Source organism: Clarias gariepinus, chromosome 4, assembly GCF_024256425.1.
Source record: "Clarias gariepinus isolate MV-2021 ecotype Netherlands chromosome 4, CGAR_prim_01v2, whole genome shotgun sequence".
NCBI lineage: Eukaryota > Metazoa > Chordata > Actinopteri > Siluriformes > Clariidae > Clarias > Clarias gariepinus.
In genome coordinates, this window is record NC_071103.1 from 13,296,328 (window position 1) to 13,321,780 (window position 25,453).

Sequence of the window (25,453 nt, forward strand, 5' to 3'; positions counted from 1 at the left end):
GTGGCTTAGTGCACTTTCATCAAACCAGAAGCACTGTTGCCAGGTCCAATTCCCGCCGTGAATATGCGTGCATGGAGTTTGCATGTGCTTGGTGGGTTTCCTCCGACGGCTAATTGGCATCCACCGTGTATCCTGCCTCCTGGGATTGGCTCCAGGCCCCCATGCCCTGTATTCAGGATAAAGCTGTATTGATGATGAGTGAGTATAGGTTCATTCTACTTTTAATATCTTTTTGTTTTAATCAATAACTCAGAGAGTTTCTGCACATTAAATTCCAATGCATTCATACTGTTGGTATGTGCAAATAGTCTCTTGAACATAAACTTGAATGCATGTTTTAATGGTCAAACATCGCTTTTAAATGTGCATTTTTTTTATTGAATTTAATACAGAAATCAAATAAACAAAATCTTAGTATAAAGATCAGCGTTCCGTTCAGCATTCCATCCAGATGACAGAAAAAAAATATATCAATTGTTACCAAAGTCTAGAGTATGGAGTCTAGCACAAGTGTCATATGAACTTAGAGTTTCTGCACAAAGTAAAAATTAATCAAATGCATGCATAAATGGCAAAAAAAAAAATGCTCTTGAACTTTAATGTATGATTGTAATGTTCAATCATTTCTATTAAAGGTTTTTATTTTATTTTATTTGGTATTTGATATACAAATCAAACAATGCTGTTATGTTATGCATTTTACCTGGAAAATGGTGCTGTATATGTTCTGCTTTGAATGTCTGATATAAATACAAAAAGTATTAGTCATCATTATAAAACTGTATGCGCATATATTCTGAAAAACACCTAAAATGTGACCTTAAAAGGACAGGGCCTTGACTTGAGTTGTGTTACTGTTATTAAGTACCAGACAGAAAGGCTGGGCGCGTCACAACAAGACATGTCACACCATGACACAGAGAGCTTCTAAGAGTAGAAAGAGGAAAAACAGGAAACCCGAACTCGTATTGGTTACAGCTGTTGTTTATTTCCCTGCACTGTTGATATACCTTTATCTGTATGCTTTAACAGTTCATAACATCAGGGTGGCATTACAGTCTGTAGTGTTTCGAAGCCTGTTTTCACACACACACTTTTCTCTGCTGCATCCCCACCCATCTCATCTCTCTTCACTCCTCCCTTTTTTTCTTCTTTTCTCCACTTTTCCTCCCAACATCCCATTCCTGCTTCCCCCTGCGCGTTGTGCACTATGGCGCCGCGCCTTCACGCGCCTGTACACGTGGCGCTGAGCCTGGCCTCCGTGTGCGCGTTATGCTGCGTGTCTCTGGCTGCGGGCGGTGCGGGAGGCTCGACGTCTCTCTCCGGCCTGCTGCCGCCTTACGACGAGCTCTATTACCGCGGAGTGCGGGCGTATTTCTCGGAGGACTGGGAGAGGGCAGCCGAGTACATCGAGCTGTCCATATCGACCCGGGAAGCGCTGCGCAAGATCAGGCGAAAATGCCACGACGAGTGCGCAACTGCGGGGGACAAGCTAGTGGCCAGACTAGGTAGCCTTCAGCATAGCTGCCACAACAACAAAGCATCCCAATCAGGCTAAATAACTGCATGCGCTTACAGGATTTGCATACTCATGGCTACGTCACAATTGTTTTTATATCGAATGTGTTAAATGGGGGAGTGTGCAGAGATTAGGATCTGATCACAAAGCTCCAACAATAGGCATTTACAAAGTTTCTTTTGCATGTGCCACTGCATTGCCACAATTACATCATTTGTTTTTATTATTTTTGATGAATATGAGTTTAACAACTGTCAAATTAACTGTGCGTCACTGTGATGCAGAAAGTCGCATTGGTACCTCACAGCTCCAAGTACCACCGCCTCGATCCTCAACTATCTTTACAGATACAGATATCTTTACAGTTTTCTTTCACATGCTTCGCTCTGTGTAATTCGTCTCTCTGTCTAAAAACATTCCGAATTTTGGCTTTCCAAAATCGGCCCAGGTGTGCATGTGTCTGTGCATGATGCCCCGCTGCAGGTATTCGTCCGTTTGCACCCGGTGATACAAGGATAGGCTGCAGATACACCACAACTCAGGATAAAGCAGTTACTAAAGATAAATATGAAAAAAATGTAAAACCCGTAAAATTGTGGTACCTTGAGTAATCACTAACAGGGCATTGGTGGTTCATTGGTAGGTTTCTTCCCTGCCATGTAGAAGGCCCAGGTTCCTTTCCAACCCTGTGACCAAACCCCAGCCAGTGATGCAATGCCGGTCCCAAGCACGGATAAAATGGAAGGGTTGCATCAGGAAGGGCATCTGACGTACAAGCTTTGCTAAGTTGTGTGCAGATCTGTTGGTCCGCTGAGGTGACCCCTAGCAGAGCGCAGCCGAGAGACTAACAGCAAGTACTGTAATTGCTTATAGATACGGTTTCAAGATTCAGCCTAGTTAGCACTGTAATTGATGAAGTTATATCCTTGCATTATTTTACATCAGGGTATGTGATAGCAAATTCTGTGTGTAAGCAAAGAATTTTCAGTAATCGGCATGATTCTTTTGCAAGATACAATAGATGCTGTATCTAACTGCTTGCTGGCCAGTCATGCTCAACAGTAGGTCTCTCGACAGCGGGGATCAGATCAATGATTGTTCCATAACCACTCTGCCTCATGCATTTCAGGCATTCCTGGCCATTGGTGTTGTTCTGAAACAAAGGCACTCAAATCCACAAGCTTTTTTAACTCTCTGTGTATCAGCAGTAACATGTATCTTGGTCTAAAAAGGCAAAAATTTAGGGCTAAGAGAGGGAAACCACCTCCTCCCGCATTCTAATTATATTTAACATCAGTACCACAAACCCACAAATATACTTTATCTGTGTAGTGAACAGTCTCATCCTTACCTGGCCTCTAAAAATCCGGTCCACTGTATTGTTATTGCACCTTCATTATTGTTACACTGTACATACCCACATTAACAAGGTCAGTTGTACCACTGTTCATTCATGCGGTTTCCATCAGCAAGTCAATGTATAAAATCATGTATGAACATTTTTTTTTTGTTTCCTAAATCCCCATTCTGATATTTGATATTTATGTTGAGTGAAGCAGTTGATCTGTATCTGCATGAATGTGTCCCCTGTCCTGCTGACGCATGAGTCATTATTTGAATGAATGACCGCTAGGTGTTCCTAATAAAATGACTGGCTGAGTGGAAGTATTTGCTTATGTTTGTGGGCAGACAAAGAAAAAGGCAGCATGTGGGACCTGTTGGTATTGGACTGGATCCAACAGCGAGCGGAGTGTTTACGGTTCTGCTTGGGACGAGGCGTCAGTCCTGCTGGTCAGCTTCCTGTATCGTCGGACATCGAGTATGAATATGGGACTCGGAACACTTACAACTTCCTGCAGATTACATATTACGAGGTAGAGTAGCGTGAGCGTGCCTGCAATGAATAAACAAGCTCTCTACTGAGCAACAGTTTTCTGCTCATGTCTACTAGACAATAGCATTAATTATACGTTTTGACTAGTATTTTGGTTTTTAAAAGTCAAGGCAGCTTTAAACTCTCGTTCTGCAGATGGGTAAGCCGAGGAAGGCTGCTGCTGCCGCTCACACATTCTTCATAGCCAACCCGAGCCACCTGGAGATGAGGAACAACATTGAGAAGTACAGACGTATGGATGGTGTTACAGATGATGACTTTCAGGACAGAGAGAGAGAACTGGAGAAACACTGGGTAAGGCAAGCGAGAGAACAAGAGGGCAGCCGAGATGAAAATATGCACACTTTGGGTGCTATGTGACAAAATGCGTACAGTAGGAGGAATATTAGTATTACAGATAACTTAGCATCAGTAGGACATAGGCATAATTCTCTATAGCTATCGAAATTCATCGCATGTTAAAAACTGCCTATGCAGCATTTTTTGCAAAGGTGATACAAAAGTTCTTGCAAACATTGAGCTCTCTCTCTCTCTCATGCTTCATGCACCTGTTCCTCCAAATCACATGGGAAACACAGGAGCTCTATGATGCTGCTGTCACAGCTGAAAGCTCCTCTGACTGGGCCCGAGCCGTTGAGAGATGGAAGGAGTGTGTGAACGAGACACTGAAGCAGACAGACGAGTGTAGAGCTCAGTGCGTGATGGCATCACAGCTCCTCCCAGAGGAGACAGACAACACAGAGGGAGTGTATGAAAAAGCTGCAAGTGAGTGGAAACTGAATAAATAAATATACTTGTTTACACAAAAGCATCCATTTCATTTTCTAATGATTATGGAAATTTTGTATGAGTTTAGTATATGATGATCAAGGAGAATTAATAAGGTTGGCATGTTTTTTCTATGACCCACAGCCCTGTCTCTTTCTCTACTGGCATGCAAACAAACGTGTGTCTCTTTGGTGTCCACCAGGCCTGGACGGATCTCTCCTCAGGAAGATTTTCTTCCATTGCAGCTAGAGCATCTCCATATTGCCCAGTATAAAGGTCAGAGTGCAACCCAGTATTTCATTTAAAAAAATTGTTATCGGAGTCAGGTTTAGATTTATTGCCAGTTAGGTTTTACTATTAAACTGTTAAAAATGTAAAAAAGAACAAGGGCTAAGTTGTACTGTACAAAAAAGTCTTCTACAAAATTCTAGGAAGAGTGTTACAGTGTTATTCTTAGTTAGAATGTCTTTATATACTGTATGTTTATCATGTCTGCATTATTACAGTATATACAAAACCACCATTCATTCTTTTCAAATATGCCCTAAAATAAATAAATAAATAACATTAAAGAAGAATATTTGACCGTGAAAAAAAGCATCGTTTACATGACAGATCAGTTTTTGGATAAAAAATAAATAAATAAATAAAATGTTCACTCTCCAGCATATTCTCCAGCACACTCAGTAAAACCTCCTATCTGTTTTACTTGTTTTAACTGCACAAATCTATATCTTCTATAACACTATTTTTTTCAAGCAAGGAATTTTCTTACCAAATATTGACTGTTTTTATTTCATTTCACTTTAATAACCTTTATAGAAGTTTCTTTTATGTAGAAATGTAGAATTATTTTTGGCAATTTTTTGTTTGTTCCCAAGACTTTTGCACAGTATTGTAAGTAGGTTTTACTGAGCGTGCTGGTAACTTTGTCACACTTGCTCCTTTCAATTTTTTTATGCAAAACTTAGGAGCCTACATTAGGCTTTTTGTTTCCATCTGAAAAGTGGATTGTCCTTTACAGGCCTGCAAATATTCTTTTGCAATGTTATTTATATACTTTTTAAGGATGTTTGGAAATGGGATTGGTTTTGTACATAATAATGCAGACATGATAAACATATATAAAAAAAATATTCTAAACATAGCAAACTTTTGCACAGTATTGTATATAAGATATATATAATGATTTTCTTTAAAGCAATAAACATCTTCTGTGGCTCACCCAAACCTCTATTCACAACTCTGATTAACATGCAAAACTAAGATTAAGAATATCACATTGTTTGAATCCCATAGCTTTGTTTTTATTAGTTCTGGTTACTTTTTAAATGTAAATACTTAATCAGAAATATTTGTATTTAAATTTTAAACATAATTGGTTTATTTATTTATTAATTTATTTATTTATTTATGAATGACGTCTCTCGGCCTACCTGCAGCCACTACTCTTCAAGAAACACTGGTACAGAAAGTGTAGACTGACTGAGGTAGTGGAAAAAGTAGATGTTGTGAAAAGTATGCAGTAGATTGTGTAATGCATCACTGACGCATCGAGACAGCCATCTGTTTATGCCACAGCATTGTCTTGGCAAAGCTCCACTATTTTATTCAAAAGATTTCTATAACAACACAACTCTGTCAATTATTCAGCTGCAAGGTGTGTATTAATGTACTATGTTGACTTAGCCTTCATTTCTGTAGTAACAACTTACTTGTGTGGCAGATATTCCACATCATAGATAATTATTTATACAGTGAAACAGGAGTATACAATTTTTTATAATGGTTTTATTTTTTGCACATTGTTATATTTGCACATCTGAATATATTCTGTCTTTTGCACACAGATTTTCATTTGCCTTAAATTAGTTTAAATAGTTTTCTGCTGCTATACTGTCTTTATCCTATATTCTATATAGAAAAATTATAGTGATGAATAAAACACCACACTTCTAGACATGCTGTTTTTGGAAAATATTCAACTCCAGGCCACCCCACTGACGTTTTTTTTCTTCTATTAACAGCATGCCATGTTTTATTCCTTACATACTGTAGCTCAATTAAACCACTGACCTTTCTGATAACACTAATGAATCATTTAGCTGGCTGTGTTACCGTGCACTCAATTGCTTTTCTCTGTTGTAATGGTAGCGGGGGACATGAAGGGAGCGGTGCAGACACTGCGTTCTTTGCTACTTTTCTATCCACAAGACACCGAATCACTCAGTAACCTGCAGCTCTACTCAGAGTCTCTGGAGGGCGACACTGAAGCCCAGACTATTGGCTCTTTACAGGTAGGATTATCTTTACCATGTAATGATGTCAATGTGAATATTAAAGGGACTGAGATGTAAAACAATAGAAAAACATAATAGATTTATATAAATACAATTTACATGCACATGATTATGATATCAGTAATTGTCATCATTGTCATAAGAAGAATAATTTTACTTTTTATTAGCATTTTAATCATTCCTATATGCTTACGACAAGCTCAAACCTTCACTAAAAATCTGCAATCTATATAAATAAGAGTGTTATTTTGTCTGTACATCTTTACGTTTCATACATTAGAGGACCCAAAACCAGTCTCAGAAATTTTTTTCTCCTCTGTCTGTCTAGCCAGATTATGTCACACCATCACGTAAAACGGATGGAATTTAATAAAATTTTGGCAGTACTTGGATAATTAAACATGCACCATAAATGAAATCAAAATGTTGGACAGAGGCGAAGTTATGAGGAGTTAGTTATGTACTAGATTTAATAATCTACTTTAAAATAAGTTACTATCAAACTACTTGCTCAACATAAACTTACATCGGCACCAATAGATATTAATTAGAAAAGCTAAACTGATTTTTTTTTTTTAGTTAAATAATTTTTTTTTTAGTTAGTTAGTTAGTTAGTTAGTTAATATTTATAGTGCTGAAATAACAGCATCTACCAGAATGTTAACATTTGAGGTCATTGTAAGACCACACTTAATATCTATTCCATCTAATAGAGTGTGTATCTATTCCATCTAATAGAGTGTGTAATAGATCTAACAGAGTGTGTATTTGGCTGACGACGAAAGAAGTACAACTTAATGTAACAAGGCGTAAGATACTCAACCTTACAAAACTTCATTTCTTTGCATTTATACGTTAGGCAGAGTTCTGCCATACAGAAAGACAGTCAGACATGTATGTTGGATTCCATCTTAAATAATAATATCACTGAATACAATAAGGTTTATCAGCTTATTTTTAGCTTCACCCTTATAAATATTTTTACAAGCTCTTTTCTCATTAGACACTAGTAATAACACTAGTCACTAATAAATAAACTATAAGCCTAAATGTGTGACATTTACTACAAATTATGAAAACCTCTATTTTAAAAGCTAAACGAAAAGTTCTATAAATTTTGAATTATGGAAATGCAGAGATATTTTGAAATATGTTTAAAAAAAGATGTTCTCTGGAAAACTAGGAGAGCTGGTATAACATAGCAACCTTCTCTTTACAGGAAATTTCCAACTACATCAACAGAGCTCTAGCAGAAAAGAAATTGCTTTACTTTGGAGTGGAAAATCTTGATTTCAAATTCTTCGACCCGGTAAAACACATCTCAGTTTTCCATTTGTTTTTACTTTTTTTCACCCAAAGTAATAAACCAAGGCTTTCTGCTCGGTCTCTGGCAGGATCTGTGGACACCGGAGGACATAGTTCCTGAAGCCCTGAGGGAGAGCTGGAGGTGAGCGAGATGGACTGACATTTTTTTTATTAACGCAACTTAATTGATATCCTCAACCAGAAAAAAAGTTTGGCAAAATAATTATACTTAACAGAAGATTTGTGCAAGGATTTATAGTCAATGTAGTCAGGAGAAAACTTTATAACCTCACATGAGGACATTAAGGGTTCAGCAGGCTATGGTAAGATTACAGCAAGCATCTGATACCAATTTCTCATTTTCAGATCAGAGAGAGAGCAACTTAATGAGAGGCTAAAAGAAGGAGAGAAGGCATTAGAGGTGGATGACAGTGGATTCTATGCTGGTGAGTAGATAAAATTTAAATTAATTAAACAGCACACACTGCTGTCTATATAAATCTCAACCATCTCTCTCTCTCTCTCTCTCTCTCTCTCTCTCTCTCTCAGGTGGTCCAGTTCCTCTGGTTGGTGTGACCATTACGATGGATGATGCAGTCCTGAACGGAACAAATCGTGTTGTATTGGACGGCGTTATGTCTCAACCTGAATGTGACACTATAATGCAGCTGGCAAATGTAAGCTGATGAAGCTATGTACCCAGTCATGCACAAGACTGTTAGCTGCATCAGTAACAATATTTCTACAATTAGTGTCGGTTAACTTATTTTCTTTCTCCGCAACTTTTGTCTGGGGAGTTCCTCAAGGACCACTACTCTTACCTTACTCGTTTCTTTATGCACTGCCTGGCCAAATAAAAACCTTGCTGTTTCGGAAGAGACAAATAATTTGCCTGTATCAAGCAAAGAAAGCAACTAGGGAGATTTGAAATGACTGGAACTGGGTTAAAAACCCTTTAAACACGTTATCAAAACTTGCACACAATGTGATGAGAACCCACGGGATTGGGACTAAGCAACTGTGTGTCCATAAGAAAACCACTTGCTAGTGATACTAATCAGAAAAATGGTTTCAGTTTTCTGGGGAGAATAAAGATTGGATTTTGGAGCAATGCAAAAAGGTCATGTGGTCTGATGAGTTCAGATTAACCCATTCAAGAGTGATGAGTGCATCAGGGTAAGAAGAGAAGAACATGAAGCGATAGTGGCCACTCTACAAGCCTCTGGAGGCAGTGCTATGATCAGGGGTTGCTGTAGATGGCCAGTGCTAGGCTCAGCAACATTATGTGACAATAATGTGGAGTTTTTCTTTCTTCATATTCCCTTGTGAAAGAGTTATTTTGAGTATGAGGAATCATTTTCACACTTGAATTGGCCACCACATTGTGTTACGCAATCAAAACTAAGGGTGGTTAAATGGAATGTGTGCACCTTCTTTTTGGCCAGGCAGTGTATTTGCTTACTAACACAGTGCTTACTGACACAATGAGTGTCTTGGGAATATCCTAATCTGGATGCCAAATCAGTTTCCTACTTTAAATTAAGTTAAATGAACTGCAGCATGTCACGGAGTATTTAGCTTCAGTAGTTTAGGCATGCATTATTTTTTTTTAAATCCATGAGGCAAGGAAGCAATTTTTTTCTCATAGTTTGTAGAAAGTTATACATCACATTATTACAGGATATAGTTAAGGGCTTTACAACGGCTAGTAATCTTTTAAAACCCTTTACATACAATCGGACTGCGTTCTGGCCCTTCCTTGAACACAGCACCAAATGTGCTTTTGCAGTGATTTATATGCTTTTAAACTTGCTTTTAAAATACACCATATGAAATGAACTTCACGTCTATACTAACTAAATGTATCTAGAAATAGAAATACGGATCAGCAGGGTCTATTTCCTCACATCCTGTTGCAGATTGCTGCATCAGTTGGTGATGGTTACAAGGGACGGCGTTCTCCACACACACCTCATGAGAAATTCGAAGGCCTGACTGTTTTAAAGGCCTTTAAGGTAAAAAAAAAAAAAGATAGTAATAATAATAATTGCACAATTCCAACCTAACATCACCTGTATCCATTTTAAGAGTTCTTAAGGCAAACCTCTGTCTTTCAGTTGGCGCAGGATGGAATGTTAAACGAATCACACGCCAAGCTGTTACATGAAGTAGGCGAGAGAGCCAGGACCCTAATTCACTCCTATTTCAGGAGCCACTCCGCTCTCTATTTCTCCTACACACACCTTGTTTGCCGCTCCGCCATTCCAGGTACACAAACACTCCATTGCAGGTGAGGTTACAGACCTCACTGATATACTGTACCTAGACACATTTCTGAGGAAGGATTGACGTCCATCCGTGTTTAGGGCATCAGGAAGGAAGACTGGATCTGTCTCACCCTGTTCACGTGGATAACTGTCTATTGGAGCCGGAGACAAGGCAGTGCTGGAGGGAAGCACCTGCATACACACACAGAGACCTCAGGTACATCCGTTAATACTGGACCCACGCATTTATTTTGTACAAAACGGCATATATGTAACATATATGTGCAAAATGTTATTGCAGCGCTATTCTCTACCTGAACGATGATTTTGAAGGAGGAGAGCTCTTCTTTACAGATAGAGATGCCAAAACAATCAAAGTAAGATCTTCTGCATATGGGCTGCAGAGGGAGTAACGCAAGTAACACAAACAGCAAGCTTTAACACCTATGTTCTAAACTAATTATAATGTTCCATTTAAAAACTGCTGCTCTAATCGTTTAATTATTAAAGATTATTTTCGCCTTCTTACCATAACTTCATTTCTTACTTATACACACCTGTAAATACACAATTCCCATCAGGTGAGTCGCCACACATCTGCAGCACATACCTCTAACCTATTAATTAAGACACAAATTGTTTACATGCCCAATAACATAGGTAAATATTATACATTGTGTATGAAATTAAAACAAATCTAATGTAAAGAAATGTGAAACGAAAAAGGAACCAATGCCTCTGGGTCAATTTGACATCTAGAACTGAAGAGTTAGAAAAACATGCAGCTTACTCTGTTGGTTGTAATCTTCACACCCTTTCTATTGTCTCTCAAGGCCCGGGTGAAGCCCAGCTGTGGCCGCCTTGTTGGTTTTACTTCAGGACCTGTCAACCCTCATGGCGTCACGGCGGTCACCGCAGGCCGCAGGTGTGCACTTGCACTATGGTTCACCACGGAAAAGCGTCACAGGGACATGGTGAGAGAATATTTAAGATGCAATAGATTAATCATTAGTAAGCATATAAAAGACCTGATCAGCCGCTGTTACAGGCTACATGATTGCTTATGTCTTTAAATTCTTTCCTAGCACAATCAGGATAAATCTTTTTCCTTCCCAAGAATTTAATATTGCAGTCAATCCCGTTGACAGCATGTTTCCGGATTAGAAATAATTCCAAATGAAACCATCCTAAACTTGCCAAACAAACTTTGAGAAGCACCGACTCTTGCCCTGACTACTCTTCATAAAATTGAACAGTGACAATGCTGTGTATTTTTTAAGCCCTTCTGGGTTATATTTTTGTCCGTGCGAGCTAGTTACGCAAGTGTATTGCTATTTTTTGTCTCTGCACACTGCAGTAGGTAGTGCGGTGTAACATTCAAATCAACTAACACAGTGGGATTTTCAAGCTCATACTGGTCCAAAAATGTGTATGCATTATCACCTTAAACTCAGGTTTGAGACTTTAGTTTCTTCATAAGTCTTGTCCTTTTCAAAGCAAAATTCCCAGTGTTGAATTAAGAGCCAGAATGTTGAATTAGCGCACTACAGTGTTTACATAGGATCAACTAGATTCAAATAAACGCTGGAAGTGTTAGAACAACACTGGGGATTTTACTGCGTCCCTTCACCAATCACCATTTCACTATATACTGTAGATCTCTGAAAATTTTAATATTGTGTAAAAGGATGTGTTTTTTGTAATTAAATAAAATTTAAAAAGTAAAACAAATGAAAATAGCTGTTTTAATTCCGATGATTACTCTACTCTAGCTTTCAGCTTATGACAATCAAAAATCCAGTATCTCAAAATATTTTAATATTTCCTAAAATCAATCAAAAATGAATTTACAATACAGAAATGTCCAACTTCTGAAAATGATGTGATCACTTAATTCAAATAATTCAACAGAATTAATATAATAAAAAATAAACTGTAAAAAAGTAAAATGTATAATTGATAATGAAAGTAAGAACATTTTCACATTCGCAAAAGGTTTTAATTTATTATCTAGAGAGCATAAAGATTAAATAATTAAGATTAAGCAATGCAAAAAAGATCAGGTGGTCTGTTTGAGTTCAGATCGTCCCTATTCCAGATCGATGGATTCTTTAGGGTAAGAAGAGAAAAGCATGAAGCGATAGTAATATCTGGAGGCAGTGTTATGATCTGTGTCAGCTGATGACCTGAATGTACTTATCACATCTATGGAGATAGGCATTTTAGCCCTGTTGCACATCAACTACATGTTTGGTCCACAATCTACTTGATTTAAATGTATGGCGGGTATAACTATACTACACATGGTATGAAAGGCAAAATAATAAAAAATAGCAAAGTGCTGGAATTTATGTCCATTTAATCATTTATATGTTTTAAGGAACGAGAGGAAGCTGAAGCCATGTTGGGAATCAGCGTACAAAAAGCACAGGAGGAAAAGGAGGAGCATGACAGCAACCACGCCCCTGCTCGGAGTGGGCGGAGCCAGACGCCTAAGGGCAGAAGCAAAGAGAGGGAGAGAGTCTCAACTGGAAAGGATGAACTTTGAAAGTGAATGAACCTCAGGCACATCTCTTACTGAACATTTGATATTCACTCTAGAAGCGTCTCAGATGCTGTATGTGTGTGAGTGAGTTATTTTCTGTATATATATGTAGTCCAAGCAGTGGTGTCACATAATTCATTATTTGATGATTTTTTTTTTTTTATTACTGGATAAATAAAAAAAATTGGATTAACTAGATTGCGCTTGTTATTACAGAAAGATATGTGTTATGTGTACACATATGTTTATGTGTTGCTATTATGTGAACTAGACAGCATTTAAATAAACCAGCAAGAAGAATAAAGGTAAGAGTCATGGTCTGCACATCAAGAGTGATCAAAAAAATGTGGCAAAACATGGAGGATGAAAAGAGGTGAAGGGGAGGACGGAGAGCGACATTTCAGATAATCCTCCATGCATGTGTTTTTTAGAGCCTAGAAAGCTCCCATTTAGAATATTCCCACCAATAAATTATTAAATTAATCTTTTCCCTCACACATGATCTATACCGATTTATTCTGTATTCAGAGTCACGGGGGGCCTGGAGCATGTGCCAGGAGACTTATGGCATGACGCGGGGTACACCCTGGACAGGGTGCCAATACATCGCAAAGCGCACACACAGGCAATTTGGGAACGCCAATTAGCCTAATCTGCATGTCTTTGGACTGTGGGAGGAAACCCACCAAGCACAGGAAGAACATGCAAACTCCAGATGGAAATCGAACCCGGACTCTGGAGGTGCATGGCGACAGTGCTAAACACTAAATTACCGTGCCCTCCTAAATCAATCCTTTCCATTAATAAAACACACTGAATGTGTACTAACGTCTAAGCCCATTGCTGTAAAATATATTTAGGGTTAACCCAGTACATTCTTCTTATCTGATAGTACGTCCAGTAAGCAATACAATGAGTTAATTATCTAATTTTCTTTATCAGAATGTTTATAAATGCTGTATGTATCAGACAATGTAGAGAGTAATTTATATGCTAAATTAATGTGAGGGATTATTGTGAATTACCCCAGAGAAGAGGTCCAATTTTTGGTTTAATTTTTGGCAAATATAAGTGAGTGCATTCTAATCAGAGAGCAAAGGGCCAGTTACAGTAGATGCTCATAAGAACATGCCCCATTGTCTACGGCCCGGCTTAATGAGAGTCAATCAGAGAGTCAGCAGTTCTACCATATCTTCAGGCCCATTCCTGATTTGCCTTTGTATTTATCTTTGTACACATCATTTTGTTAATGTGGCCATTTTCAGAAGGATCTTTTTACTACTTGGATTTTACAGAAAACCCCAAGGTTTGTCATCAGTGCAAGTTTTACTTACCTCAACGAGATAATGAACAGAGACTTCATTTGGAAACGACATTTGGATACATGTACAGTTTCCCTGCCACCGAATATCAGAGATTTAAAAAACAACAGTAAAATTATTCCAGGTTTTCAGTACAGCATATGGTTAAGATAAAATGTAGTCAGTTTTTAGAATGTGTCATGACATGTGTCAATGAGTCATGTTTTAAAAATCCCAGACTTCCTACTATGCTTCAACATGCATGATTTAACACCTACATTTTGAATTTTATCGTGAGAAAGCTAAAAGGTCACATAACAGAGGCTGTAGTTGTAAAGGAGTTACTGTGATACATATACACTATTTGCACAAAAGTTTGTGGATATGTACAAAGGCTTTCCACTAGAATTCAGCATGTGAATGTTGGGATTTGCCCTTTCAAACACACATTGGTGATCGTGCAATGATAATAAATGAGGAGGTCTGTGCTGTGGACTGTATTCCAGTACATCCCAAAGGTGTCCAGTGGGATGTACTGGAGGTCAGGGTTCTGTGCAGGGTGCTCGACTTCTTCCACTTCAGCTGCAAAACATTGGTTTTGTATGCAGAGACATTGTCATGCTGCAACATCATCAATAATCAATGTCTTTCAAGTAATCTGGCAGTTGTGATGGTGATGTGGGTGGTCTAGTGCCAGGAAAAAGAATTTTTGCATATTTGTCACACAAATCATCAAACAAATTTTAATATTACACAAAGATAACCAGAAAATACAAATTGCATTAAAATTGAATAAAAAAATGCAGTTTTTAAATGATAATGTAATTTTAAAAAGATGTTCAAATCTGCCTGTGAAAAAAGTAATTGTCCCTTAACATAATAACCGGGGCAATTACAACTGCAATCAAGTGTTTGCAAACTGTCTTTCACGTCGCTGTGGAGAAATTTTGGCCCTTATATCGGGGCCAATCCCAAAAGACAACCTTTTTCAATGTGGCATCAATTTCAACATTCTGTGGGTATAAAAAGCTGGTATTGTCAGTAAGTCATTCCAAGTTCATCATTTAAACATCCATGAACACACAACGTCACTTAACGGACGAGCAGCGCCACCTGGCCATGGCGTGCCTTCGGGTCGGTGGCAGTCAGTCAGATGTTGCTCAAGAACTTGGTGTGTCTCAAAATGTCATCAGAAGACTTGCATCAAGACACAGAACTACTGGCAGAATTCATGACAGACCCAGGAGCCCCACGAGTGACAGACCACAATGATGACTAGTACCTAAGAACCTATTCACTCAGACATCTTTATGTAACTGCCACACAGCTGCAGGCCCGTTTACCAGATGCGAGGGGCACCAGGGTATCCAGACAAACCATTCGCAACCAACTCCACCGCTTTGGCTTGAATGCCAGACGACCGTTGCAGGTGTCTCCACTGCCGTGAATGTTTGCAGTGGGCACAAGACCATGGGACCTGGACAATGCAGCAGTGGTCTACCATCCTGTGCACAGAAAAGATTGTCGCTAGCGTTGCTGGAGAAGGCGAGGTGAGCGATACGCTGAGGTCAACATGGTCCCCAGGGTTTGCTTTGGTGGAGGAGGTGCAACAGTCTGGACAGGCATCACCAGTCAGCGCAAAACAGATTGGGTTATTGTACATGGCTCAGTCACTGCACGTTCTTACCTCAGAGACATCATAGAACCCATCATCATCCCCTAATTCCGTCAGCACACCCCCAACTTTCTGTTCATGGATACTGATGCTCCACCACATCGTGGCAGAATTGTCACAGCTCGACTTCAGGAAGTTGGAGTGCCTCATATGGTATGGCCATCAATGTCCCCTGACCTGAACCCCATAGAGCACGTCTGGGACCAGTTGAAGCAAAGACTGGATGATCGCACCCCACCCCCACGTGATCTGGCAGAACTGCGTGTAGCACTTGTGGAAGAGTGGAACGCATTTCCTCAGAACAACATCATGAGGCTAGTTAGGAGCATGAGACGTCGCTGTCAAGCTGTCATTGCAGCAAATGGTGGAAACACCCGCTACTGACATTGTCAATTTTTGTTATTTGTATACAGTATATATATATATACACACACACACAACAAGTTAAACATTTGAATTAGCCTTCTAATTCAACAGCCTTCCTTGATTTTTATTTCTGTCTATACAAAATAAACAAAATATCTAATAATATAATTTGAACAGTTGATAATCAGATGTGTCTGCTACTTATGCTCTGTAAAGATTTCATAACAATACTCATTTCAGGTGCTGTTAACTGGGGATTTTGAAGGCTGATACCTCTAAATGAACTTTTCTTTAAGTGAATGAATTGAACTATGGAATTAGAATGACAATATGCATAAGCAAAATATTACATATTAGAAAAAAATCTAACCTGGGATTTCAATCTGTTGTTTTTCTTTCTATTATTTGTCAAATTTGTAATATTTTGCTTTCTTTATTTCCTTTCTTTATCCGTTGTTAAGTACAATATAACGATATGATGCAAGCAGGACCTCCTGTCCCTCAAGTGGTAACTTCTCAAACTTTGTTTAACAAATGACAAATTTTCTGGTCTGCGCTGAGCACAAAGCATGGACAGAGTTCTACCCTCATACCGTCACTAAAATACCATAGCAGTTCTTTTTTTTTACAGGTATAGAACAAAGGTATCATGAAAGCTCTTCAGAGAACAAGTCAAGTCGAGCGAAGACAGGTTGAGAGCGGACACAGTGTCTGTACAAGCTGCCATCTTGAAGATGCAAAAAAGCCACGCTTGAGTCATTTGATTTGCTTATAAGTGAGTCACATGGGGAGCGGTGAATAATAAACCGCCATGCAATGATTTGAACTCTGCAAATATAGTTCTCAGTTCATTGGCAAAAACTGTGTTACTAATGTATGTAGCACAAATACTCTGGGACATCAAAAGCATATAGTTTATCAAATAAAAAATATATATTTTTAAAAAAATATGTAAGATTTTAAACTTTAAAAAAAAACGGTAAATGTTAGTAATTAAGTTTTGCTTATATCCATGTAGTTTGAGATAAAGTACTTATTTTGAATTAAAATGGGAATCTAACATTTCTAATACAGTGCTGTGGGATTTGTCTTAACACTTCATAGAAAAATGTCCTTCAAAGTCTGAATTTCATTCTTACAAATAAAAATAATAATAATAATAATAATAATAATAATAATAATAATAATAAATAAATAAAAATAAAATTTTCCCTGTTAATTTCTCCAATAGCGTCTATTCTCATGAGCTCAGGTTTCAAGGTGGTTCAACCCGACAGCCTCTTTCCCCACTTTCTATTTTCCTCCCAGGCAAATATCCCTCCTTTCTCACTCACTATGTTATCCTTTCAAATCTGAGCTCATTTCATTCCTCTGTAAACATCATCAGAGAAGTGGCAGAGAGGCAGGAGAGATCAGGACGGGTTTAAAGCTGAGAGGCTCGCTGTCAAACAGCGTTACAAAAAGCAAATATACAGTATCCATATTTACTGTGTTTAAAAGTAAAGAAGAAGGAAGAGGAGGAGGAGGAGGAGGAGGAGAAGGTAAGTGATTGCGCTTTTTTATACTGTGTTGTGGGTGCATCAAAATATGAGCTTTTGTCACATTCAAAACAATATACGATTGCAGATATTTTTATAGTTATTGACATTTGACCAAATTATACGACAATATATATATATATATATATATTGACTTTGACTTTAAAAATAAAGTTTGACACGAATCAAATACATGATTAGGTGCATGTTGTATTCCAGACCTACGTAGTAATGAAAGGTCATTCACAGTGGACAGTGTCCAGGATTCAAATAATGTCTAGGCCACATTCACGAAACCCTTACACACACTTCCTCTCTCTCTCCCCACCCTCTCAACTCTTATCCAGATGTGAAGAGCAGTCTGTAATCAGACGAGAGCAGATTTGAGGCAAAATGCTTTTCTTAAAATCTCACAAGCCTGGATTTAAAACCCATCCTGCCTCCATCCATCCTTTCTCTCTAGCTTTTTCCAACCCTCTTACTTCACCTGTGATTCCAATGTGGTCCTATCCCAATGTGGGGTCCCCCTACACCAGACAACACAACACTTTACACACAAAAAAACGCCTTCTGTATATTATTATACCCAGTTTGATAAACACCAAAGAACATAAAAAATCATCGAGTATTGTTAGTGCTCAGATTCACTTCGGAAAAAGATATAAACCGACACCATTTGACTAATGTCCATGACGGGGCAGTTCCCTCCCTCCAAGCCTGCCTGCACCTTTTCTCTCTCCCCCTCCTCAAACAAATTTTAGGCAAACTCATTTGGTCATAAGAGCTCGCTAGAGACACTAACACATTTAAACAGCAATAGAAGAAAAAGTCACCTCGCTTTATAAGGTAAGATTTTGCTATAATAATGGATTTTGTCCTATTTGTGTTGTCTATCCTACCTCTGGATGTTTGATTCTATTCTAAGATGCTGCAGGAATGTAATAGAAATTCTTTCATATTTGAAGGAGCATTTCAAAGAGGACTTCAAAGGCTTAAATAAGTAAACAACATAACTTTGGGGTAAATAGAGTTCCAAATGTATGTGTAGAACTCACTTTAAAACAAGTGAGTAACTTTTACATTGTGTACGTGGTTATGTGTACAGTATATACAGTGAAATCCACTGAGGAAAGTGTTTATGACTGCTTGGAAGACGTAAATTAATATGACACGATGAATATGACATGATGTGTGTTAGAAGACCATGTACTGAAAAAAAAAATTCAAACACAAAGTTACTTAGGACTGCAATCAGTGTGTATAGGATTTTGTTGTGAATGTTTTGAGGACGTATGGTCGAATCAGTGGATGTTTGCGTGCATCCTTATTTGTGACCATTTGCAAACCAGTTGAGAAGAGTTTGAATTGCAAATGGCCATCTAAGGCTTTGGGAGGGAGGTTTTGGTTTCAATAAAATGTGACCTTCCTATACAGGTGAGGCCTATAGAGTGACATTATATAATGAAACATTAAAATTAAAGAGTTGTTTTTGTTTAAATGCATTCGATTTATTGACTTTTGCTCTTTCACATTTCCTAGACATCACTGCGCTCATCTGATCTCACTTCCTGTTCATCTCGGTTGGGGTCTGTGCCTGACATCTGTTGCCATGGCGGATTTGGCGCAACTTCGGAAGGAGGTGGAGGACCTTAAGGAGCAGATCGCTGTTAGTATCTCCAGTCTGAATTATACCATCTAACACCACACACACACACACACACACACACACACATACATACATTGCAAGTGATCTTACTTTAAACTGGTTAATGGTTTCAAATAAAAACTCATACAGACAACAATAGTACAATTTGTTTGATGTGAGTTCAAATCTTAGCACTGCCCAGGTGCCACTGTTGCACCTTTAAATGTGACCTAAAATTATTGCATGTACATATTTAAAACTGAAAATTAGTTCAAAAGCTGTGCTTTTTAAGTCTTTCTTAAATATGTTATTTTTTTCTTTCTTAAATACGTCATTTTTCATAAGATCATTTTCTCTGACGCTTGACCTCCACAGGCGGCACGTAAATCAGTGCAGGATGCCACACTGAAGGATAGCGTCTCAGGAACAGCGTCGCTGTCAAAGGTTCAGCTCAAAACCAGGAAGACACTGAGAGGACATACGGGCAAGGTCTACGCCTTGCAGTGGGGCACAGAATCAAAGTATACACACACACACACACACACACACACACACAGTCCATGCAGCACGTAACTACAGACAGCTTACCACAAGCATGCAAATCACGAGCCAGCCAGTGGCACACCAACCTCTCCACTCCACTAAAACACAAACACACCTGCATGTAATCTGGTGTGTTACTGCATATGATCAGACGTTCAGTAAGCATTATAATTAAAGAGGTGATTGAGTAACTGGCTTAATTCTCTGATGTACTGATGTTTTTTGATGTATCCATCAGCAGGCATGGTGCACAATTAACGTTTTTTATGTTTGATACATTCGTTTTAACTCAATACATATTGTACATTGTTATTATATATACTCTGTGTAGCCTCCCTGACATTTTTTCCAACACTAGTTTACCATGTGTCTCTATGGTTTTCTGTCAGACTATGTGTGAGCGCATCTCAGGATGGCAAAATGATCATATGGGACACCCAGACCTCCAACAAGGTACTCAACATCTAACAAATGATTTAATTACATCCATAGAGAGTGTGTGGTGGCCATAGTGGTTATCACTGTGGCCTCGCATCTCCAGGGTCACGGGTTCGATTCTTGCCACTGGTCTGTGTACACAGAGTTTGCTTGTTCTCTTAGTGCTTGGTGGGTTTCCTCCAGGTATTCCGGTTTCTTCATACAGTACAAAGACACGCAGATTAGGCTAACTGGCATGAACAAATTGCCTGTAGCGTGTGAATGTGTGTGTGAGAGTGTGTATGGATGTGTCCAGGATGAATCCCGCCCTCCTGGGAGGGGCTCCAGGTTTCTTGCGACCCTATACAGGATGCGTAAGTGGTATGAGGAATGAATCACGTGACCAGATGTTGCCATTCTGCCACAGCGACGATCCAGTTGTGTCTAGCTGCCGGGATTTGGAATTGAAATTGTGGCAGCATAGAAGTTATATTACTCATAGTCTTAATTTCAGTACTGATCTAAATAAATATATAAATCTGATTAGTGGTGAATTGAAGTCTAACAACAACAAAAAAATCAAAAAGAGGGTGGATGTGGAATGGCGCTCATTTTACATTCCCAACCTTAGAATTTGCATTTACTTACCATAAAACGTCAGACGTACATGTACATCTCTCTGTTGCACCGAATGTCAAGAGAAACCCAGTAGAAGCACATACTGTAGCAGATAGACCAATATCAAGCTCAGTACCTCAGGATAGATATATTGAACAAGTCAATCTTATTATTTTAAGCTGGATCTGTGGTCTGTGTCAGATTCAGCAGGGATTCAAATTCAAATTCAAGTTTTATTAGTCACATACACAGTCATACACAGTACAATATGCAGTGAAATGCTTGCCACACTGAAGCTTGAAGATTCTATAGAAATTCATATTTTTTCTTCTTTTCCCCTCTTCCTGGGAACATCAGAGCATGCAACATTACAGATTTTACTGCCACAAGCTAGCAATAACCTTAAATAAATAAAATGGCGGTGATCCAGAAGACAAACCGCTAGAAGTGGCTCAAGGCCAAGCGTTGTTGTCACTCTGTAGAGTGAACTAAGGTGGATGAGGTGAATGCAGAGTACTGTACTGTGTAATGCCAGATACCGCATCCTATTTTCTCCACATCAGAACAAAATCTTGTTTAAAAAATAAATTTCAATTAAATAGTTTTGTATTGCAAATTTCTTTTAAATCGTGATGACGAACATGTTAATTTGCACATCACAAAAGTCGTTGTAGACTTGAATTTCTCTTTTTTTTTGTATGTTCACATACCAGTTTATCATCCGAATAAAATTTCACATAATTGTATTCTTTTAGATGAAGAAACCTTTTCAATTTGTATAATTTGCATAGTTTTATGGATAAAAAAAATCTGCTATAAAATGTTTATTGAAAATTTTAACATATACCTTCATTACTGTCAACTTTTTAATAAAAAAATATTTTTAGTGTTACGGTATAAAAACCCATGAAAAAAAAGAGATAGACATTCAAAATGGCAGGAAACAGTAAATAATTTAAATAAATGAATAGAAACATGTTTAAGGAAACACATTTACAAGTATACTGTTAGAAGCTGCATCAATAAAAATGTCATTGGAATTCTTTTGACTTTGCTCCATGTCCATGTTCCAGGTGAATGCCATCTCATTGAAGTCTTCCTGGGTGATGACGTGTGCATATTCACCTTCAGGAAACCTGGTGGCATGTGGGGGTTTGGACAACATGTGCTCTGTCTACAACCTGACGCCAAAAGATGGCCAAATTAAGGTCATCCGTGAGCTGCTTGGACATGACGGTGCAAACACCTGCCAAACACCTGAACATGGATTTATGCATACATACACACATATATACAGAGTCAGGCAAAACAATGAATACACACTTTTGGAAGAGAAAAACTCGTATAAATATTTTATTGTTTTATGTTATATATTAATATATATGATAATAATATCATAATTAAATTATAATACGCATCAAACTATTTTTCTTTTCCTGAAGTGTGAAATATATATACAGAGAGAGACAATTTACAGTGAGTTGTTTCTAATGTAGAGAATATGATATAGATTTGATTTCAAATAAGAAGATACGGAAGAAGCCTGGGGGTGTGATTAGAAGTGTGAAAAGAAATATTTTATTATTCAAATTATATCATTATAATCATAATTATTACTCAAAATTGATTTACACGTTAAATGCTCTAAAATAAACTAATTTTCCTTAAAAATATGTACTACTGTTTCTCCAAAAAATAGAAACTGCTTCTTTAAGTATTTTCTTAAACTTTAAGATAAGATAAGATAAGATAAGATAAGATAAGATAAGATAAGATAAGAGGAACTTTATTTATGCCGAGGGAAATTTTTTTGTAAATGTAAAAAAAAAAAAGGCTAACTGCGATTTAGTTCTATGCAGAGGTGCCCAGGCGAGGCAGGGAACTGCTTGGGGCCCCAGGACAGCATGGGGCCCCTGAGGGCTGACAAACGTATTTACAATTTATATTGATAATGGTGATGAATGCTAGTTGAAGCGGCCCCTTGCAAATTCCTGCCTAGGACCCCAACAGACTCTAGAATCACTTCAGCCTGTGTGTGTGTGTGTGTGTGTGTGTGTGTGTGTGTGTGTGTGTGTGTGTGTGTGTGTGATATCTAAATGTTCACTAAGTCCCCCGTCTCCTTTTTTCGTAACTTAGGCTATTTGGCTACCTGTCGCTTCCTGAATGACAAGGAGATCATTACCGGCTCTGGAGACAATACCTGGTGAGCACTGTGTTTTTTCTGGTCTACAAATAAAAGAAATCAATCAGATAACATAATGATTTCCTTACATTGGTTGTAGTTTTGACAAAATGTGAAGTCGGATACTGAGGGAAAAAATAAACATCTTTCATTTTTCATCAGCTGTCTCTGGGACATCGAGACTGGGGAACAGAAGACGACTTTTGCTGGGCACATTGGTGACTGCATGTCAATGGCTTTGTCTCCAGACTTAAACTTTTTTATTTCAGGATCATGCGACTACTCAGCCAAACTGTGGGACATACGAGAGGGACAGTGCAAACAGACATTCTATGGCCATGAGAGTGACGTAAATGCAATTGGGGTAAATCTCTCTCTCTCTCTCTACCTTCCTTTTAAAGACACATTCATATAAACACACACACATCTTTAATCACCTTCAATTTCAAGCACATTGTGAAACGTACACTCTGCCTTCCTCCGCAGTTCCTCCCCAGTGGTAATGCAGTGATCACTGGCTCGGACGACTCGACCTGCAGGCTGTATGACCTGCGCGGCGATCAGGAGCTGGCCACTTACAAGGACTCCAACCTGATGAGCGGTGTCACCTCCCTCGCACCCTCACTTTCTGGACGCCTCCTCCTGGCTGGCTATGATGACTTCACCTGCAACATCTGGGACACGCTGAAGGCTGAGAGAGTGGGTGAGTGAGGGGAAATTAGAGAGAGGGCAGTGAGGAGGACGGAGCAACAAGGAGAAAGGTTAACATGATTTACTAAGGGTCTATGTAGACACTAGGTCACAGATTTAAAACAATTAAGAAAAAATCTTATTTTCTTAATATTTAAGTGTAAAAAAAAAAAAGCCCAAAAATGTACTTAAATCAAATCGACAGGCTGGCTGCGATTCAGTTCTATGCAGAAGTGTTGCTTGTCAGCAGGCAAGTCAGGGAACTGTTCGGGGCCCCAGGACAGCATGGGGCCCCTGAGGGCTGACAAACATATTTAGAATTTATATTGATAATGGTGTTATCAAAACAAACAAAAAAAAATACAGGGGTCAGCTTCCCTTAGGTTCTCCGGTTTCCTCCATTCCACCAAAACATACCAGTTACTACATTGGTTATGCTAAATTGCCCCCAGGTATTAATGTGTGTGTGTGTACCCTGAGACAGACTTGCATTCCATCCAGGATGAATTCCTACCTCTTGCCCAAATTTTCCATGAATAAGCATTCACGAGAACCAAAATAATCCAAAACATGCTTTCAAAGAAAATAGAAAATAGAAATAGAAGATGGAAAAAGGAAACCAGGACCTGGAACACTTGCATATACTGTAAGTAGGCAGAATATTATGGGGTCAGGAGTGGCTCAGTGGTTGAAGGTTCCGGGACCCCAGGACCACCAAGTTACCCTTGTTGAGCCCTTGAGCAAGGACCTTAACCTCCAATTGCTCGGATGTGAAAAAATGAGATAAAATGTAACGGACGAGGTCATCTGTCAAATGCGCAATGTAAATTAAATGAAGGTTAAGCTGTGTTGTAAAATGCTGTTTTCTTTCCACAGGAACACTGTCAGGTCACGATAACCGAGTGAGCTGCCTCGGTATGGCCACTGACGGAATGGCTTGCTGCACAGGATCCTGGGATAGCTTCCTGAAGGTCTGGAACTGAAACACCTTCTGAACAAGCCACACGAAAAGAGGAGAAACATGATTCAGGGAACCATCTAAATGTACATGGGCAGAAAGTGGGAGATAGGTGTTTGCACTTGAGACCATTATGGCATATATTTAGGCACATTTATTTTCTTGAAGAAACTATGCAATAAAGGAAACAAGTGATATATAGGATTGTTCCAAATTTTCAGGGACCAGAGTTCCGTAAATAACTGCAGGAGACACTTTTCAGGTAACCTTGAAAGATAACAACTTAAGTAGAGCAAAGTAGGTAGAGTAGTCTCGGTTGATCTTAAATCCTGTTACTAGTGCATAGTACTTAAAGAATAAATGGAAACGTACCATCCCAGAAGAATGACAGTTAAAGTGTAAATAACGCAAACTATTGCAGAAGCTGCCAAAATATATTTGGCGTCGATATTTTTAAAAGCAAACCATAAATCTTTTGCTTTTTAGATTCATAATGATCTATAAGTCTGAAAACATTGTTTAATATTTGATTTCATATATAATCTGTATTTATTTGAAATATATAATATTGGCTACATTTCATTGCTTTAGCATGTCATTTTCATGAAGTATCTTTATTCTTCTTATATATTGTCTATTACACGCAAATACTTTGTAGCGTTATTTTACTATCCTTGGCTTTTTCACTATATTCCATTAATAAAAGAAAGCTAAGCACCACAATTCGATGTCTAATCCTTTTTTTATGGATTTTTATTAAGATCAATTAATGCTCCTAATTTGAGAGAAAAAAACAACAGCACTTTAAAAAACATAAAGCACAAAACCTATAAACACATTTTTTTCCAGCTTTCATTCTACTGGACTAAACCCACTAATATATAATAATACTAATTAGCTTATAACAACTTGTGAGATGCTG

At 38.4% G+C, this 25,453-nt stretch overlaps 2 protein-coding genes across 2 annotated transcripts; both read left to right on the forward strand.

Moving 5' to 3' along the window:
• The first annotated feature begins 1,113 nt into the window (after nucleotides 1–1,113).
• On the forward strand, nucleotides 1,114–12,618 carry p3h3 (prolyl 3-hydroxylase 3). Its single transcript, XM_053493767.1, has 16 exons — nucleotides 1,114–1,508; nucleotides 3,209–3,393; nucleotides 3,549–3,707; nucleotides 3,992–4,178; nucleotides 4,326–4,457; nucleotides 6,336–6,478; nucleotides 7,701–7,790; nucleotides 7,876–7,928; nucleotides 8,153–8,232; nucleotides 8,336–8,463; nucleotides 9,706–9,801; nucleotides 9,904–10,054; nucleotides 10,153–10,270; nucleotides 10,355–10,430; nucleotides 10,887–11,027; nucleotides 12,434–12,618. The coding sequence occupies exons 1-16, from the start codon at nucleotides 1,211–1,213 to the stop codon at nucleotides 12,599–12,601; spliced, it is 2,205 nt and encodes a 734-aa protein (XP_053349742.1). The 5' UTR covers nucleotides 1,114–1,210; the 3' UTR covers nucleotides 12,602–12,618.
• A 5,639-nt stretch (nucleotides 12,619–18,257) lies between these two features.
• gnb3a (guanine nucleotide binding protein (G protein), beta polypeptide 3a) lies at nucleotides 18,258–24,646 on the forward strand. The gene is made up of 9 exons (XM_053495180.1): nucleotides 18,258–18,324; nucleotides 19,018–19,144; nucleotides 19,499–19,644; nucleotides 20,056–20,119; nucleotides 21,775–21,937; nucleotides 22,838–22,904; nucleotides 23,046–23,247; nucleotides 23,370–23,586; nucleotides 24,450–24,646. Exons 2-9 carry the CDS (start codon nucleotides 19,088–19,090, stop codon nucleotides 24,554–24,556), a joined length of 1,023 nt encoding a protein of 340 aa, XP_053351155.1. The 5' UTR covers nucleotides 18,258–18,324; nucleotides 19,018–19,087; the 3' UTR covers nucleotides 24,557–24,646.
• The last annotated feature ends 807 nt before the right edge of the window (nucleotides 24,647–25,453 follow it).